We start from the raw sequence: 18323 nt of genomic DNA, 5'->3' as shown, positions 1-18323 counted from the left end.
ACCCAGAACCCATTCTCCCCAGTGTGGCCCACATGGAATCTACCAGGAAAGTTCACACATTCTTTGCCTAATAAACCAGGGTTGTACAATCCCAACAGAGCAACCCTCCCTGGCTCTGCCATCCACTGATTCAGTGCTATTGTATGCCCACTAGATTCCCCAAGGAGTCAGAACCCAGGCTAAAGCCTGACTTAGTTCTCTGAGGCTTGGGTGAGGTCTCCAATGCAGAGGACACATTTCAAGCTCTCCCTTGAAGGGAAGAAGGGAACGCTTCCCCCATCTCCCAAAATGAAGACGCCCAGCAGCTCTCGCAAAGAAATCACCGGACTTCCTCTCCAAGCATCGTTTCTCCTCTCTGACCCCTTTACATATCCAAAGGGCCCAAGTGTTGTGGACACATTGTTTCATTTTTTGACTATGTGCCTTTATAGCTACACCCAAAAAGAGTCTCTTGCAATTTCTAGAAGCGTAATTTCCTGGTGCCAGGGTGTGTTACTCATTTTTTGTTTGTTAGTTGAAGCCTGTTTAAGATTTTAAAGTTAGCACAGCAAATGATGCCAAAGCCTCCTTCTTTGTTCCCTTAGGGTGATTTGGGGCTGCCTGATCCTGGGAGTTATTTTCTGGCTGGTCTTTGACACTGCCAAATTGGGCCAACAGCAGCTGGTGTCCTTCGGTGGACTCATAATGTACATTACCCTGACATTTCTATTTTCCAAGCACCCAACCAAAGTAAGCATGAAATCGATCATTTCTTGGTCTTTTTCCCTCTTTTTTTCCCTCATGTGTAAATTGCTCAAAATAATGAGTATGAGAGAGTTGAACTGTTATTCAATATTTTTCTTACCTTGCTATGATATTTCAGTGGCTAAGGTGCCCTTTTCCTGAACGTTAATAGTACTGTTGCTCTCATTTTTCATTCTCAGTAATTTTCCAGTTGCTCAACCAGTGAGATACTCTCTCCTGTCAAGTCCGATTTCTACTCATGTACCCCCTTCCCCCCAATCAAACACACATACAAAGAAAACTCATCCATTTTTATTCAGATTTCCCCAGACCAACAAATAATCTAATATTCTACCATTAGATTCTGCAGTTATCAAATTTGTATTTGCCATTGAGGCTATTTTACTCCAAAAATTTGTACTTAAGCAGTTTTGTTCACATAGAATTCCATTCTCACCCTTGTTCTGTCAGCCTGTAACCCAATAAATGGGCAAGAATTCTGAGATATCAAAACTTTCACATATGCTTCATAATGGCAAAGTCTGGAAGACTTTACTGGCTGAAAGGCTGATCCAAGAAAAGAGCATTGGGGCTTCCCTGGTGGCGCAGTGGTTGAGAGTCCACCTGCCGATGCAGGGGACACGGGTTCGTGCCCCGGTCCGGGAAGATCCCACATACCGCAGAGCAGCTGGGCCCGTGAGCCATGGCCGCTGGGCCTGCGTGTCCGGAGCCTGTGCTCCGCAACGGGAGAGGCCACAACAGTGAGAGGCCCGCGTACCGCAAAAAAAAAAAAAAAAAAAAAAAAGAAAAGAGCATTAATCAAAACCAAAGCCACCTGATACAATCCAAATTCTTTGCCCTGTGCGGGTGACCATCTCTGCTATTTTCTGTGCCTCCAATCCCATAGTTCTTTGCAGGCCACTCATCTCTACTCCAAAAATGAAAGCACTTGATTGTCCATTACCACTGCACTCCCTGGGTCTGCATTAGAGTTAATTGGTTCCTTTTACTGTGAAATGAGAGCCCCTCAACAGGGTGGAATTTCACTTAATTCACTTACAAATTGTCAAATCAACAAACCTTGGACACACAGAGAAGTCATGTTCGGCCTTTCCATTTTCCAAATGGGGAAATAATTATATGTATCTAACATTTACAGCATGACCAGGAAGGCCAGATTCTTCCTCTTTTAATGGCCCTTCTAAGACTACTCTTCGTGTCTAAGTGATTTTATCTTGACAAAATGGTTACATACACTGCTGGGACTGAAGGCTTAATCTCAGGTTTATGAAGAGGGAGCACAACCCTGAGATTTTTAGGTATGATTCTATGGAGGGATTCTCTGCTCACAACTGCTTTGGCCTCCAAAAGAAGGTGGATCACAGGCCACATCTGAGAAGCTTCCAAGGAAATAGTGATCCTCTGGGCATTTATGCTGAGTTCAGCATTCATATTCTAATAACCTATATCTCTTCCTATTTCTGTATAGGTTTACTGGAGGCCTGTCTTTTGGGGTGTTGGGTTACAGTTTCTTCTTGGGCTTTTGATACTAAGGACAGAACCTGGATTTATGGCTTTTGATTGGCTGGGGAAACAAGTTCAGGTAAATTTGGTTCAAAACAATGCCTTGCTTTTATAGTGCTTTTAACATTTGAATATAACCCTCAAGCCATGTCAGAAATAGCTTTATTTGTCTGCATTAGTTGACCCAAATTTTAATTCCATAGCATGAATTAGACAAATAACTTTGTTTATGTTAATCCATGTCATTTATTAATATTCTGGTTGTCTCTTACCCATACCATCCACTACATCACTCCTCAATCCCATTTGACCCCTTCATCCTGCCTGAGGGGTGTCACTCTTCTAAGATGTTTCCCCCAACAGAGAAACAGGCTTCTTTACATCCAGTGGCAACCAGTACCTCCCATGTACCATCTGTGGCTTCTGGAGCAAGTTACCACACCCAGCTTATTCGTTAGCATCCTAGAGTCAGAGTGAATGTCAGAAACACCAGGAAACTGTATGCAGTTATAGGTCTAAGATATACTTCCAGGCCATCCACTGGAGGGGGAAAGTTGACAAAATTAACTCTCCAAGTCTATCCCACGAGTTTTCTGAGTCCCCACCCTCTGCAGAGCCGTAGGTCCTGCGGATGGTAACTACCTCTTCAGTGCTTGTAATGATCTGCTCTTTTCCCATCTTTAACTCAGACATTCCTGGAGTACACTAATGCTGGTGCCTCGTTTGTCTTTGGTGAGAAATACGAAGACCACTTTTTTGCATTTAAGGTAAAGCCAAACACTTTCTTTCTATGTAGACGCTCCCTTTTCAGTAACTTCTCAGTCTTTGTAGATGTTCAGATAGCACCTAACTGATCAGAACCCAGGCACATACCTGCCAGGCATGTCATAGGGACACAGCCCATCACTGGGCTTTCTCCTTTACCTGAAGTCGGTGGACTGAAAACATTTAATTTTTTGACAGTAACATTCAGGGAAACATGTAGAGGAAGTCAGGAATACTGAAACACAGGCATACCTCAGAGATTTTGCCGGTTCGGTTCCAGACCACCGCAATAAAATTAATACCGCGGTAAAGCCAGTCAAAAATTTTTTGGTTTCCCAGCTCATATAAGTTGTGTTTATACCCTACTGTAGTCTAGTAAGTGTGCAATAGCAGTATGTCTAAAAAAAGTACACACCTTAATTAAAAAATACTTTACTGCTAAAAAAAATGCCAAAACAATTACAATAGTAACATCAAAGATCACTGATCACCATAACAAATATAATAATAATGAAGTTTGAAATATTGTGAGAATTACCGAAATGTGACCCAGAGACACAAAGTGAGCAAACGCTGTTGGAAAAATGGCGCCTACAGACTTGCTCACCCAAGGTTTACCAAAATCGTTCAGTTTGTAAAAAACACAACCTCCAAGAAGTGCAATAAAGCAAAGCACAATAAAACAAGGTATGCCTGTACTTTTGGATGTCTCGTAGCATTTGCTGAGATAGTTATGAAAGATCATGTAGGGGGGACTTCCCTGGTGGCGCAGTGGTTAAGAATCCGCCTGCCGATGCAGGGGACACGGGTTCGAGCCCTTGTCCGGGAAGATCCCACATGCCGCGGAGCAACGAAGCCTGTGCGCCACAACTACTGAAGCCCACACACCTGGAGCCCGTGCTCTGCAACAAGAGAAGCCACCGCAATGAGAAGCCCACACACCACAACGAAGAGTAGCCCCCTCTCCCTGCAACTAGAGAAAGCCCGCGCACAGCAACAGGACCCAACGCAGCCAAAAATTAACTAATTAATTAATTTTCTTAAAAAAGATCATACGGGGTAATAGTATCTGAGATTTCAGGGAAAAGAACATTAGGTCCCTGGCAATGAATAGACATATGGCTGCTAATGCCTCCCCAGTCCAAGCTCAGTGACAGCCCTGCAGTCAGGAAACTCCTTAATCCCAGACAAACCGGGACAGCTGGTCACTCACATCAAGCTTTGTTCTTCCAGAGCCATCCCCTTGCTTAACCTTTCCCCTCTCTCTTTCAGCACAGCCTTGACCTCGGCAGGCCTGCAAGCTGGGCCTCCTCCCAACCAAAGGAGGGATGTTATTTTACAGGCGAAAGGCAACTTGGCAACTTGGCCCCATGCTCAGGCCTAATCGATTCTCTCCCAGGCCTCCCCCATCCCCAGGAAGCCCATCTTCCTCTGGGAAGTCCCTGCAAATCCTTGTCAATTAGTCAGAAAGATGCATTTGGCTTTTCCTTCAGATTTCTTTTTTGTGGTGTGCTACTGTTCCTACACTTCTCCATTGTCTTCTCACTCGGGGACTCCAAATTTACCTCCAAATTACCTCGGCATCGGTTAGGCCAACTGCTATGCTGAATCTTTTTTTAAACTGCTGACTTGATACTTTGGTGCTGAGATAACTAAGCCATCCCTGAAAGGTCAAATGTTTACAAATTGAGATAGAAATATGCTCCTGTCATGAACTGAATCCAGAATTACAAAAAATAATATCACGGAGAAGGAGGAACTTGCTGCCCAGACTGCACCAGTGTCTTCAGACCTCCCCCAACCCTCTGCCCCCAGGGCAGTAGTCTCCATCCTTTCTGCCAAAGCAGATTCCTGTGGGAACATTGGGGAGATGAGCCCCTTTAACTCCCTGAAGCTTTCAGGAAGGCTCTGCCTGCCCATTAAAGCCAATAAAATCACATAAGTGAGCGAGCTCTGAATAATGGCACAAAAAGTCTTTTAATATATATTATTAATAGATTTTTCTAAATTAGATCCCGTACAAATTGTCCTTGGCCATTCTGTGTCTCTGGTGGCAGCTTGTCCCTGGCCATTTAGCTGGGAACAGAGGGGAAGGGGAACAATGGACTAGGGGTGGGGAGGGACCCAGACCACAGCTCTGTGTGGTCTATGCAGGGAAGAAACTGTTCCCTGTAGACACACAAGCTGCATTGAAGGCATCCAAAGAGCATCAGGAAAATCAGATCTAGAAAAAGACAACCTTTGTTAACACAGAAGTAAACTAGTTTCCAGAGTTTAATCTTTGTAAAGTGATTCAAAAATCTATAGGTAAAATAGTTATTATTCTAAAAGCTAAATCCACGAATGCTTGCTTTATACAAGGCATTGTTTAAGCACCTACTGTGTCACTACTGTGAATAAGGATCTGAGGTAGCTCACACTTAATCGTGACCCAGGTTACTTTGCTAATAAGTAGTGAAGCCCATGTCTGTTTAATATCAGAACAACAAGAATATCTGCCAGTGGCTTTCAGTTTCTTGATCTAATTATTACAAATTCCCCCCAAAACGTCATTCCTTCTCTTAGAAACTAAAGTAAGAAAAGCTCATCATAGCAGGATTTTTTTTTTTAAGTCAAGTTTCCTATGAAATAGACCCAAGCTTATCCAGAACAAATTAGAGTAAGAGACTGTAGATGGGGAAGTTGCCTGTTAAAAACATTGTTTAGTTCAAGAGGAGTTTCCAGTATTTTGATGACATTTCAGAGGGGGAAAAGGAGGCAGAAAGGAGACTGATCTGAAAGCTACTAATACTGCTGGGGCCAATGTTAACCCATGACCACTCTTCCCCACCACCACCCCCAGGTCCTGCCCATCGTGATTTTCTTCAGCACTGTGATGTCCATGTTGTACTACCTTGGATTGATGCAGTGGATCATTAAAAAGGTACCAGGACTAGAAGGCAGTGGGTGACCGGTGTAGAGCTGATTATCGCAGGGACAAATTCTTGAATGCCTTTTATCTGGGTTTTTCCAAAGTACCTTTCCCTTTGTACCAAGATCCACACCCACCTCAAGTTATTAGATTTAAACCCAAAAATCCTACATGGGTCCACAGAGGGAATTTTATCTCCAGGACTTCTAATAGGGCTGTGACTTGCAACACACTGAGCATCTTCATGAAGCAGTTATTCCGTTAGCCAAAGAACTGACTCCAAGGGATGGGGACCTGATTGTCCCTTCATCTTGGCTATCTGCCCAAGGCTTACACAGTCACTGCTTATCCTCAGGTGATAACGAAAGTGGACCCTCCTGGTCTAGGAGTTGCTAGAGAATCAAAGAAGAAGGGGAAGCTGATCTTTTCTCCTGAGGGATTTTTGTAAGCACACAAATTTTTTTTTTTAGGTCTGAAAAGTTAACCTCAGTTCTGCTGCCCCAGCAGCTGTCAGTCATACATTATGTTAGATCACAAACTCAGAAATTTGTAAGCTACTTTGAATGCACATGAGAGCAAGGCAGTGTATACAGGGCTTGGGCACAGACACAGCCCTCTTTTGATCCCTGTAAAGAAATAAAATTTATTTACTTTAAAAAAGAAAAAGAGAGAGAGAGCCAGAATACCAGCAGAATTAAAAGTTTCAGCAAGAGCACCAGGGCGCATAGTTTTCTAATTGTCAGTTTAAACATTCAGCATTCCTGTGTCCACATCGAAGCAGGAAGGAAGGAGAGAGGATGCAACAGGAAGTCCTCATTCTGAGGTGGGCACCACAGTCCCTGGTTGGAAGGACCACTACAAATTGGGACCATCAACCATGTTTGTTTGAGAGTTAAGTAGAAAAGGCCAAACCTCAACTACATCCCATTACTTATTAGCTAGGCAAACTTTGACAGAACAGCTAAACTGTTCTGTGCCTTGGTTTCCTCTTCTGTAAAATGGGCCTAATTATAGGACCTCCCTCAAAGGCTTATTGTGAGGATTAAATGCATTACTTAGAACAATGGCTTAAAACAGTGCCTGGAATGCTGTGAAGACTGCTATGACTGTTAGCAATTATTACAACTTATTACTTGTACACAATAGACATTCAAAAAACTTTACTTGTATGAAATAGACATTTCAATAGACATTGTATAGTGTTCAAAGTATATACAATGACTCAGACTTACCACTCAAATAGGATTTGATCAGACTACAGTACGGACTATATAAGGTATACTCAAGTTTAATACAATTGTTGAAGGCCTCAGTATTTTCCTCCAGTTTAAAGATTTTTATCCCTACTTTGAAGTTCTGTGTATACAAATAGTTCTTTACTGACTTTATCCTTTTTTGCCTTTTAGGTTGGATGGGTAATGCTAGTGACTATGGGAACATCTCCTGTTGAATCTGTAGTTGCTTCTGGCAATATATTTGTTGGACAGGTAAGTTGTAATATCAAAAAACAAAACACTTGCTAAAATGGATACTCTTTCCAGAAAGAGAAATTTAAAAATATGACGGTGTTATTTCTTTTAGTGTAGGGGGAAGGGTGCCAAGATAATGAACCCTCAATATTGACAATGTCCAGATTCCAAGGAGAGAGAAAGAGAGAGAGAGAGAGAGAGAGAGAGAGAGAGCGCCCTTCTAAGAGTATCAATGCACTAGTGTGGAATTTGGGTCCTTGAGAATTTATGGAGAGGAAGAAAGATTGAATCATTTTATCAAAGCATAAGGCTTCTCATGTATAGATTCTCAATAAGTCCTTTCTGAATTAACTGAATTGTTGAGGTTTCTGGCCCACCCATCAGAGGCTAGCAGCTCATCTACTCAAATGGAGTTCACCATTTATCTTGAAGCTGCAAACATGTAACAGACAGCCTCACACTCTGTAGTATAATGCTTGTGGCAACAAAAGAGACCAAAAAGGCTTTCCACCAACACCGTGCAGCCATATAAATACTTAAGCTCATTCTCAACTTATCTGAGCAGTCTCTTTGCTGAGTCTGAAGAAAAATGCTGATGAGCAAAAGTATTTTCACCTTCCTTATCCATCACGTGGATAAATGCTCTTTTTTTAAAAAAATATTTATTTATTTACTTATTTATTTGGTTGCACCGGGTCTTAGTTGCTGCAGGAGGCCTCCTTAGTTGCGGCTCACCAGCTCCTTAGTTGTGACACATGGGCTTCTTAGTTGTGGCATGCAAACTCTTAGTTGCAGCACGCATGTGGGATCTAGTTCCCTGACCAAGGATTGAGCCTGGGCCCCCTGCATTGGGAGTGTGGAGTCTTATCCACTGCGCCACCAGGGAAGTCCCGATAGATGCTCTTTTGCCCGAAGTCCATTTAAGCAAAGAAGTATGTTGCCAAGTTCTGTCCCTCAAAATGGCAGCATTCCTAAGGGGTAGATAAGTAAGAAATGGTAATAATCATCCTCATCATTCAGGATATATGGCTTCAGGCAGAATGGAATCACACACCAAGGAAACCAAGTGTGAATACTTGCTAGCACGGCTGTGCAAAGAAATTGAACTCGAAGCAAAAATCAAGTCACCCAGAAAAACACATGGCTCCAGATCAGTAGACTTCTACAACTGCTCCAGGCAGGCTGAGCCTTCTGATTGGTAAGCCCAGCTTACTAGCCTGGAGCAAAGTCTTTAGAGTGGGGCCCATACTTCTTTGCCCAGGAGTTGAAATTGTTATAATTATAGTCATAAAATCTCTCAGGACTAATTAGGGCACCATCTTGAGTTGATTACTCCTACCTGCAGGGTAAGAGGGCTCATGTACTGAGTTTCTATTTGGTCCATAAATTGAAGCTCAGCACACTCAATCTCATAGCACAATTAGAAATAATGAGGGGAAAATTGTAAAATTGCACACATGCTTCTGTGGTGCTCAATCTGATACTTAATATGCTAAAAGTACAGCTATTATTTATGGAGAGCCCATGCTGCAGGCCACCTGCCCTCCTTAATGGGACTCAAGCCTTTACAACTACACTCTAATTGATTCCTTTCCATGCAAGGGGAAGAAGGGGGTCTCTGATTCTCAATTAGAAATAGGCCTGTGGGAACCGGTATATGTTATTGCTGGTATTTTTTCATACTTGTGTCTTGTTTCCCTATAGTATCAGCAAAGAGGTTTAGGGTCTGTTGAGATGAAGCTGGAAGACAGGAAGTCACAGAGGTTTGGGAATCACAGTTCCCAAGGCCAGGCCACTGGGCAGTTACTTGGCCCATGGTGCTCCAACCTTAGAAAAGAGTACTAAGCCATCACAGTCCAATCCTAGGCTAGGTGAGAGCCTTATGTGAATTGGCCTTGCAAACTTCACACGTGGCTCTGTATGCGCACTGCCCTGGAGTCCAAAAGACCCAGACAATGATGGTGTGGGTTCTCAAACGTGAGCACGCATCGGAACCACCAGGAAGCCTTGTTAAAACACCACTGCTGGATCCAGCCCCAGAGTTTCTGATTCAGGAAATTTGAGAATTTGCATGTCAAACAAGTTCCTGAGTCAAGCTGATAGAGTTGATCTGAAGTCCACTCTTAGAAATACTGCTGTAGAGAATGGAATTTTGAGTAAATTAGCATGTCCTCGTAAGGGAACGTTTAATCTGATCACTTTTTGTTTCCAGACAGAGTCTCCACTGCTGGTCCGACCATATTTACCGAGCGTCACCAAGTCTGAACTCCACGCAATCATGACCGCTGGCTTCTCTACTATTGCTGGAAGTGTCTTAGGCGCATACATTTCTTTTGGGGTAAGAATGTTTGGGGATTAATTTATAAAACCTCTTCTTCGTTTGCTATTGTCATTTCTGCTTTTTCCTTTACTATTGCTGCCAGATAAGGAGGGCAAAAGAGTGTTCTTTTTGCTGTCTAGTTGGTCACAGTTTCTTTGACATTTGAATGGAGTGACCCCAAGGAGCTTTGGTGTTTCACTCTCATATCTCTGCCACCTAAATGTGAACTATATCCACCCATAGCAGAATGAAATCATATTATGAGGTTAATTTGGCTGAAAATTTGAATAAGTTAAAAAAAAGAAAAAAAACAACCTATTACTGACACTAAAGGCCATCTAGTTCAGTGGTCAGCAAACTATGGCCCATGGGCCAAATTTAGATCACTTCCTTTTTTTGTAACTAAAGTAAACTAAAGTTTGATTGGAAACCAGCTATCCTGTTCATTATCTAAGCAGCTTATATGATACAGACTTGAGTAGTTGTGGCCCTAAAAGCCAAAACTATTCATCCTCTACAGAAAACATTTTCTGACTCCTGGCTTACAGCACTGATTCTCAAAACTTACTTCACGTTAGAATCACCTGGGAGCTTTTAAAGGCCCTAATGCCCAGGCCCCTACCCCAGAGTAATTCAACAGAATCTCTTGGGACAAGACCCAGGCATCAGTGTTCCCTTTCAATCCTCAGGTTTCAATGTATAGCCCAGTTTGAAAGCAGTGTGTCTATGCGATGGCGCTGAAGAACGTTATGGTAACTGGTGCACATGCCCTGAGCACAGGGCTTATTTACAACCCCTGGTGGAGAAATGGAATAACACAGCAGCTGTGTGGTCCAGGTGATGAGGAATTCTTACAAGATAGGCAAGTTTCATTCCAGGACTTCATCTGAGCCTCACAGAGCGAATCAGTAGGAAGAGGGAAGAAAAAAAGGGTGAAGGAGACCTCAGGAATACCAGTTTGACTGACTCTCCAGATGGATTGCTGTAGGAATTCTACATACAAAACTGTGCTGTGTGGAATGGGAGTGGGGAGGCAGGTGCAGATTCTATAATTCTGAAAATACAGGGAAGAGAATCCAGAAACAAGACAAGGATGTGGGAAGGGAAGGGGGAAGAGTTTAAGTAGACCTGCAAAGAGGAAAACAAATCGCTTACAGATTAAAGGGACTCTGGATAAACACATATTATGTAGGGGCACAAAGGACATCAGGAAAGCAAAAGGAAAATGGAGAGGGGTGTACCCATGCCTGCACCCCAGATACCCACCATCTAAACTGATGATGTAATGAAATAGCTTTAGGGACTATATGAACATTCAGAGGAACAACAGAGAGGTAGAGTTATCTTCCTTGAAAATTTCTACAACACAGGATTAATTCTCTTCTGAATGCTCAGATTGTGGTTTTGTGCTTCTCCCCGAGGATGTGGTCAAGTGGTATAACTTCCTCCCTCCTCTCAAGGTGATACCCAGCGTGTGGCTCTTCCAAGCCTCCAAAGAAACATTGATTTCTGGCACATAATCAATGCCTGCCTTGTAAGGCATTTGAGCCATTCATTCAGAACACAACAGAAAAGCTAAACCTAAGTTGGTCTTCTTTCTCCTGAAATCACAGGTTTCGTCCTCTCACTTGTTAACTGCTTCAGTTATGTCTGCACCTGCGGCATTGGCTATTTCTAAACTTTTTTGGCCTGAGACAGAAACACCTAAAATAACCCTCAAGAATGCCATGAAAATGGAAAATGGGTAAGTGAGACACATTCACCTAGTTATTAGTTACTGACTATACAAGCAGGAGGTTGGTGGGAGGGGAGGTTTGCTCCAGTCCAAAGTGCAGCAAGAATTTGATTATCAGAGAACACAGTGAATTAAAGTGAATTTAATTTCCCATGACTATGTAGGCTTCACCCAAAGTATCTTGTTTCAGTACTCAAGGAGATCTTTTCTAAATATCAATACCTAAATGTCAATACATTTCCTTGACTGTTCAGTGTAGATATTTCATTTAATTAACTTTTTTAGATTGAAGTATAGTTCATTTTCAATATTATATTAGTTTTAGGTGAAGAGATATTTAATTTTAAATATAGCATAGGGTTCATTGGGCCATGATTTAAGACTGTTAGAAAGCCATAGGATCACTGTTTCTGGAAGTTTCTTATATAATAGGGAAGAAAAGTGTGGTATCGGTATTCCTTTTTATTAAAATTTATTTATTTATATATTTATTAAAATATTTCTTTCTTTATTTGGCTGCATTAAGTCTTAGTTACGATGTGAGAGCTCTTCATTACAGCAGGCCAGCTTCTCTCTAGTTGTGGTGTGTGGGCTCAGTAGTTGAGGCACACAGGCTCTCTAGTTGTGGCACACAGTCTCTCTAGTTGTGATGCATGGGCTCTAGAGCCCGCAAGCTTAGTTGTCCCACGGCATGTGGGATCTTAGTTCCCCGACCAGAGATCGAACCCACGTCCCCTGCATTGGAAGGCGGATTCTTAACCATTGGACCACCAGGGAAGTCCCGATATAGGTATTTCTAACCCCTCTTAGGTTCATTTACTTTTTGCCCTGTTCAAAAGAAAGAGAAGAGGGTGGAAAAAACTAAGGGATTTAGGGTATTCAAAAGTATGTCATTAAGTAACAGAATTCATCAACCAATGTTTCTGAGATTCATCCCTTGTTTGTATGTAGAGAGAGTCATAACCATGAGTGAAAAAGCAAGTTGCCAAAGAATATATATGGAATATGTGGATTTCACTTATATAGTTAGCAAGTATGTAAACTGACACAATGTATTATGTAGGGATAAAGAAAATTGAAAAGAAAGGGAATCATAAGCAAATTCCAATGGGCCAAGTACCTCTGATATTAGAGAGAAGAAGATGAGATGAAGTAGGGGGTGCTCAAAGCTGATGTGACTCTCCATTTCTTAAACGAGGTGGTGGATACACAGGCCTTCCTTGAATTGCTAGTTCTTTTACTGTGAATATTTTATAAATATTCTCTGAAAGCTACTTTTAATTAAACATCATTGTTAAAACCTGTAATATTTTTATCCCAATTTTTTATTATAAACGCCTCCAAATTAAAAGAGTAGTATAACATTTAGACACTCATATGCCCATCACCTACACTCAACGATTATAAATCCCATCATGATTTCACAGAATTCAGGTATTTCAGCCAGGACATGGGTCTGAGAGTTTGTCTCTCCATTTGAATGAGCTCTGATTATGCCATTTCTACACCTGTGATGTCCATCCACTGATAATCCCTTGGTAATTCTGGAATTGCTATTTTTTGATAAAGTGATTCAAAGAATCTCCTAGAAGCCGCAGCACAGGGAGCATCCTCATCCATTCCCCTGGTGGCAAACATCGCTGCGAATTTGATTGCCTTCCTGGCCCTGTTGTCTTTTGTGAATTCAGCCCTGTCCTGGTTTGGAAACATGTTTGACTACCCACAACTGAGTTTCGAGGTATGATTCTATCATGCTTTTCCTCCTTTTTGTTTCTGCCAATCTTTGTTTAAAAATAAAATAGGTTTGTGAACAGCCTTTCCTAACGTGTATAGTGCACTCTTATACAATGTACAAACTTATCATGAATCCCACACCCCTTTTGCTGTCTCCTATCACCCTCCTTACCCCAACACAGAACCATTCTGTCCTGACCCCGTTCCCCAAAATCCAGGTTACTTCAAATGACCCAATTTCAACCTTGACTCCTAATGGATATAGACAGGCTAGAGAATGCACAGGGATCTCTGTGCCTAAAAGACACACAGAGGGGGCGGGAACAATCTGGTCATGAGCGTGAGGCCGAAGAACCGGAAGCAAATCACTACTCTAATAAAGTATCCATTTTTGGTTTTTGTAGGTAATATGCTCCTACATCTTCATGCCCTTTTCCTTCATGATGGGAGTGGACTGGCAAGACAGCTTTATGGTTGCCAAACTCATAGGTTATAAGACATTCTTCAATGAATTTGTGGCTTATCAGAAACTCTCAGAATTGATCCATTTAAGGCAAGAGAGTGGACCCAAATTTGTGGATGGTGTGCAGCAATATATGTCGGTGAGTAAATTTTTCCCGCCAATATACTTCTTTGTCACACACATACATTCATCAAATAGCTGCTGTTGCCTCTGTGTGTCAGGCACCATGCCAGGCATTTGGGGTACGTCAGAAGGAAACAGGCCCCAAATCTCTGACATCGTAATGTACATAGTGACTCATAATTGTCAGTTGTGTTGAGTTAATCAGTGTCTGTGCGCACGCACGTGCGCGTGTGTGTGTGTACAGAAAGAAACGCAGCTAATCCTTACCACTGTGATCACTTACCTCTGAGCACTATCAATACAAACCCAGAGTCATATGAGCTGGGATTGGAATCAATCAACAGATATTTATGGAATGTCTTCTGTGAGCACTGTGCTATGTACGGAGGCCACGGTGTTGAATGAGTGATAAGGCCTCTGCTCTCATGGGGCTCATAGTCTAATGACCAGGAAGGACTCTTCCTTCCTATTTAAGAAATTTTTCGAACTCTGAGAAACTACCTAAGTGCCGCATAGCACCTGGATATCGAAAGAAACAGTGAGACACAGTAACTACTCTCCAAGTGGATGAGGGAAGAGAAAAAGCTCAGGGCCTTTCAGACAAGCACCCTATAATTATGTCAGGATTTCTGGTCCGTAGCGTGCAAGGAGATGCTCATGTCTGCTTGGCCTTGAATGGGATGAGGGAACTTGGAGGAGGCCATTATTTAAGCCATATTTGCAGCTGAGTCTCTAACTTCTACTTTCCAGAAGAACAGAATTGTCACACGTGGAAACTCTTAGGGAAATGGTGAACATTTCCGACCACCACCATGACTCATTAGAACAACCCATTTGGAATGAATGTCCTGGGCAGGTATTTGGCTTTAAAAGGAACGGGGAGGGAAAGCATGCTGCCCAAGGTTCTAACTGAGACTGCCCGCCTCTGACCACCACCACCATCTCACCCAACCTCCCAAACACCAAACATGCAAATTTTCCTCCCACCTGTCACACAAATACCACAGCAAACTCCAGGAGAGTACTGATTTGTATTTTACGGTCAGCGGCATTTTGACCCACACATCTGATATGAACAAGAGCTCTAGGACAGTAGGTCTCCTGCGTCTCAAATGTTCATTCTTCAACTGACCACGCAATGCAGCTTGGCCAAATGTCCACATTGTTTGGAGGCCACCACAAACTAGCTTGCTTCTCTGCCAAAAGTAAAGAATAGGCTAAATTAAGTGAAATGTTTTCCATCCCCAACTGGCAGTTGCCTGGAGAACGTAGTTTTGCTCAAAGGAAGCTCTCAGTTCTGGTTGTGCTAAGCAGGTTTGTCAACAGGTTATTAAGAGGACAGAAATAGGACAGTAGAGCTGATTTAGGTTGGGAGTGAGCCCAACCAGAGGCAGACCCACAGAAGATATTTGGAGATATGAGCTCAATGGCTTCTGCTATTGTTGAGTCACAAAGGGGAAAACATTTTGTTTTTCCCAATTTGTTATTTCCAATCAACCAAATGGGGATGAGTTCCTACAATTTCTGTTTACCAACCAACAAGTGGTGGGAGTGTCCCACCATCTACTGGAAAAAGTACCACATGACTAAAACATTTGATCTGGGTCCATGAGGCAAAAACCCAGTGTAATCCATTGCATTATGCCCACCGACGACCTCCATCTAAGTGGTCAGAATGTGTAGGTGCAGATGGCCAACAGGCACATGGAAAGATGCTCAACGTCACTAATTATTAGAGAAATGCAAATCAAAACTATGAGGTATCACCTCACACCAGTCAGAATGGCCATCATTAAAAAGTCTACAAATAATAAATACTGGAGAGGCTGTGTAGAAAGGGTAACCCTCCTACACTGTTGGTGGGAATGTACATTAGTGCAGCCACTATGGAAAACAGTATGGAGGTTCCTCAAAAAACTAAAAATAGAGTTTCCACATGATCCAGCAATCCCACTCCTGGGCATATATCTGGACAAAACTATAATATGAAAAGATACATGCACCCCAGTGTTCATAGCAGCACTATTTACAATAGCCAAGACATGGATGCAACCTAAATATCCATCGACAGATGAATGGATAAAGAAGGTATGGTCGGTATACATAATGTAATACTATTCAGCCATAAAAAAGAATGAAATGATGCCATTTGCAGTGACATGGGTAGACCTAGAGATTATCATACTAAGTGAAGTAAGTCAGAAAGAGAAAGACAAATACCATATGATATCACTTATATCTAAGTGGAATCTAAAATATGACACAGATGAACTTATTTACGAAATAGAAACAGACTCACAGACAGAAAACAAACTTATGGTTACCAACGGGGAAAGGAGGAGGGGGAAGGGATAAATTAGGAGTTTGGAATTAGCAGATACAAACCACTGCTATCAATATATAAAATTGATAAACAACAAGGTCCTACTGTACAGCACATATTTAATACCCTGTAATAAACTATATTTAATACCCTGTAATAAACCATATTATGGTTTAATTTGGTTAATTAAATTTGGTTAATTAATTTGGTTAATTAATTGGTTTAATTAATTAAACTATATTTAATACCCTGTAATAAACCATAATGGAAAAGAATATATATGTGTGTGTGTGTGTGTGTGTATGTATATATAAATATATATATATATAAAACTGAATCACTTTGCTGTACAGCAAAAACTAACACAATGTTGTACATCAACTATACTTCAATTAAAAGAATAAGAGAAATGTGTATGTAGCACGTTGTCCCCAGAATGAGCTCTTTATCACTCCACCATTTTCATCATTTTCTCCTTCTTAAATATAATACTTTGCATGTTTGTTTGTTTACACATAAAACATACCATGGTACAGAATTCAAAAGGTACAAGAGATGTGGAGGGAAAAGGAAGTCATCCTCCCTATTTCTTTGCCATTCACCTCCTCTCCCTGTTCCACATTATGCTCACTGTCGTTAGTGTTGCTCTTTGCTCTTGGTAACATATCTCGGATGCCACGCCATATCAATGCCTGTGACACAGTATGAGCACATCATAACTTATTTTAACCAGTCCCTTGTTGATGAACACAGTTACCAATTTTTTGCTATTAGAAGTAATGCTTCAATGACTGTCCTTGTGGCACCTTTGCTCCTGTGCAAGGAGAGCTGGAAGATGTATTATGGATGGATTAGATTCCACTTAGATATAAGTGATATCATACGGTATTTGTCTTTCCATCACATAATCCTGCACATTTATGGGCAAAGGCAAAGTGGAATCATCCCAGCCTCCTTTTCCTCTTATCATAAAACCCTACATGGCCACGTCTGCGTATCCCTTTCCCACAGATCCCCAGAAGGAGAAAGAGGAATCTCAAGCACTTTATGCCATCTCCCTCCTCACGGTCTCTTAACAAGCTTGCCTATTTGTGAAGCCAACTGAACTAAATGAAAAGCACTAGACAGAGCAGGGGACAAAGATGATGAGCTTTTCCAGAAACAGCGGACTGCTCAAATACTTGAAATATTTTTTTCCTGCCCACTATATGCACACTGATTGAGAATATCAACAAAGGAGTTCTCAGAAATTATGAAAGAAAAGAGGAGCCTTATAATCAACAAACAACTTACCATGAAAAAAAGAAACTTAACCATGAGCACTTGAGTCTTGAATGTGAGCTTTTAAAAATCCAGTTAGTGAAAGAAAAAAGAAAAGGTTTGTTCTTTGAACCAAATCATAGATTTTCCTCAGGATTTTGGAAAAGAAAATTATTGCCTCGGTTGTGTGGGTGCCTTTGCCAGATTGGCTGTGCCTCTGGTGAACAACTGAGCCTATTGAATCTTCCAAGCCTCCCATAATCAGCCCCTCAACCTGAGGAAGGTTGTCTGGCCTGAGCAGCACCTCTTGCCTATTGGAATAGAGAAGGAGGGTCATGCTCACGCTTCCAAGAAGTCACCTGCCATCTTCTTACTGCCCTGTGAAAGGACTATTCACTCTCCCACTACCTAACATTCCTATGGTCTGGTCAGAGCTGAGGAACAAAGAAAGGCAAGCACACACCACAGTCAGCTGAAAGGAGCCCCTCTGGTATCTGTGAGCTTCGTTTTTACTAAGGTAATTCCTTTTCACTGAAGTATAATTTGCATACAAAAAAGGCCTATTTTTGGTGTACGTATGTTTTGATAAATCTGTCACCTGTGTAACCATGACCACAAACAATCAAGATACTACACATTTCCACCACACCTAGAAAACTTCCCTCATGGCCAGTTGTCAACAACACCCCATCCCACCCCAACCCAGTCCCAGGAAACCAGTGATCTTTCTCTTACTATAGATCACTTTTGCTTGTTCTAGAATTTCATATAAATGGACTCACTTAGGATTCATGTTGTTGCATGTATTAGTTTTTTCCTTTCTACTGCAGAGTAGTATCCTTTTTTAATGCATATCCACACCTTATTTATGAATTCGCCAACTGAATGGCATTTGAGTTGTTTCCAGCTTGGGGCTATTATGAATAAAGCTGTTATAAATATTCACGCAGTCTTCTTGAAGACACATGTTTTT

The 18323-nt window shown here is 41.7% G+C and overlaps 1 protein-coding gene across 1 annotated transcript in view; it reads left to right on the top strand.

Moving 5' to 3' along the window:
- SLC28A3 (solute carrier family 28 member 3) overlaps window positions 1-18323 on the top strand; it is a 58340-nt gene that overhangs the window by 36789 nt on the left and 3228 nt on the right. Inside the window, exons 6-14 of the mRNA XM_032633892.1 lie at window positions 585-729; window positions 2213-2326; window positions 2937-3014; window positions 5855-5935; window positions 7330-7410; window positions 9605-9730; window positions 11326-11456; window positions 13017-13185; window positions 13586-13783. Of these exons, the coding sequence (XP_032489783.1) occupies window positions 585-729; window positions 2213-2326; window positions 2937-3014; window positions 5855-5935; window positions 7330-7410; window positions 9605-9730; window positions 11326-11456; window positions 13017-13185; window positions 13586-13783 (1123 nt within the window). The remainder of the gene's footprint in view (window positions 1-584; window positions 730-2212; window positions 2327-2936; window positions 3015-5854; window positions 5936-7329; window positions 7411-9604; window positions 9731-11325; window positions 11457-13016; window positions 13186-13585; window positions 13784-18323) is intronic.

Source organism: Phocoena sinus, chromosome 6 (assembly GCF_008692025.1).
Source record: "Phocoena sinus isolate mPhoSin1 chromosome 6, mPhoSin1.pri, whole genome shotgun sequence".
Taxonomy (NCBI): domain Eukaryota; kingdom Metazoa; phylum Chordata; class Mammalia; order Artiodactyla; family Phocoenidae; genus Phocoena; species Phocoena sinus.
This window is presented reverse-complemented; position numbering and strand designations above follow the sequence as displayed.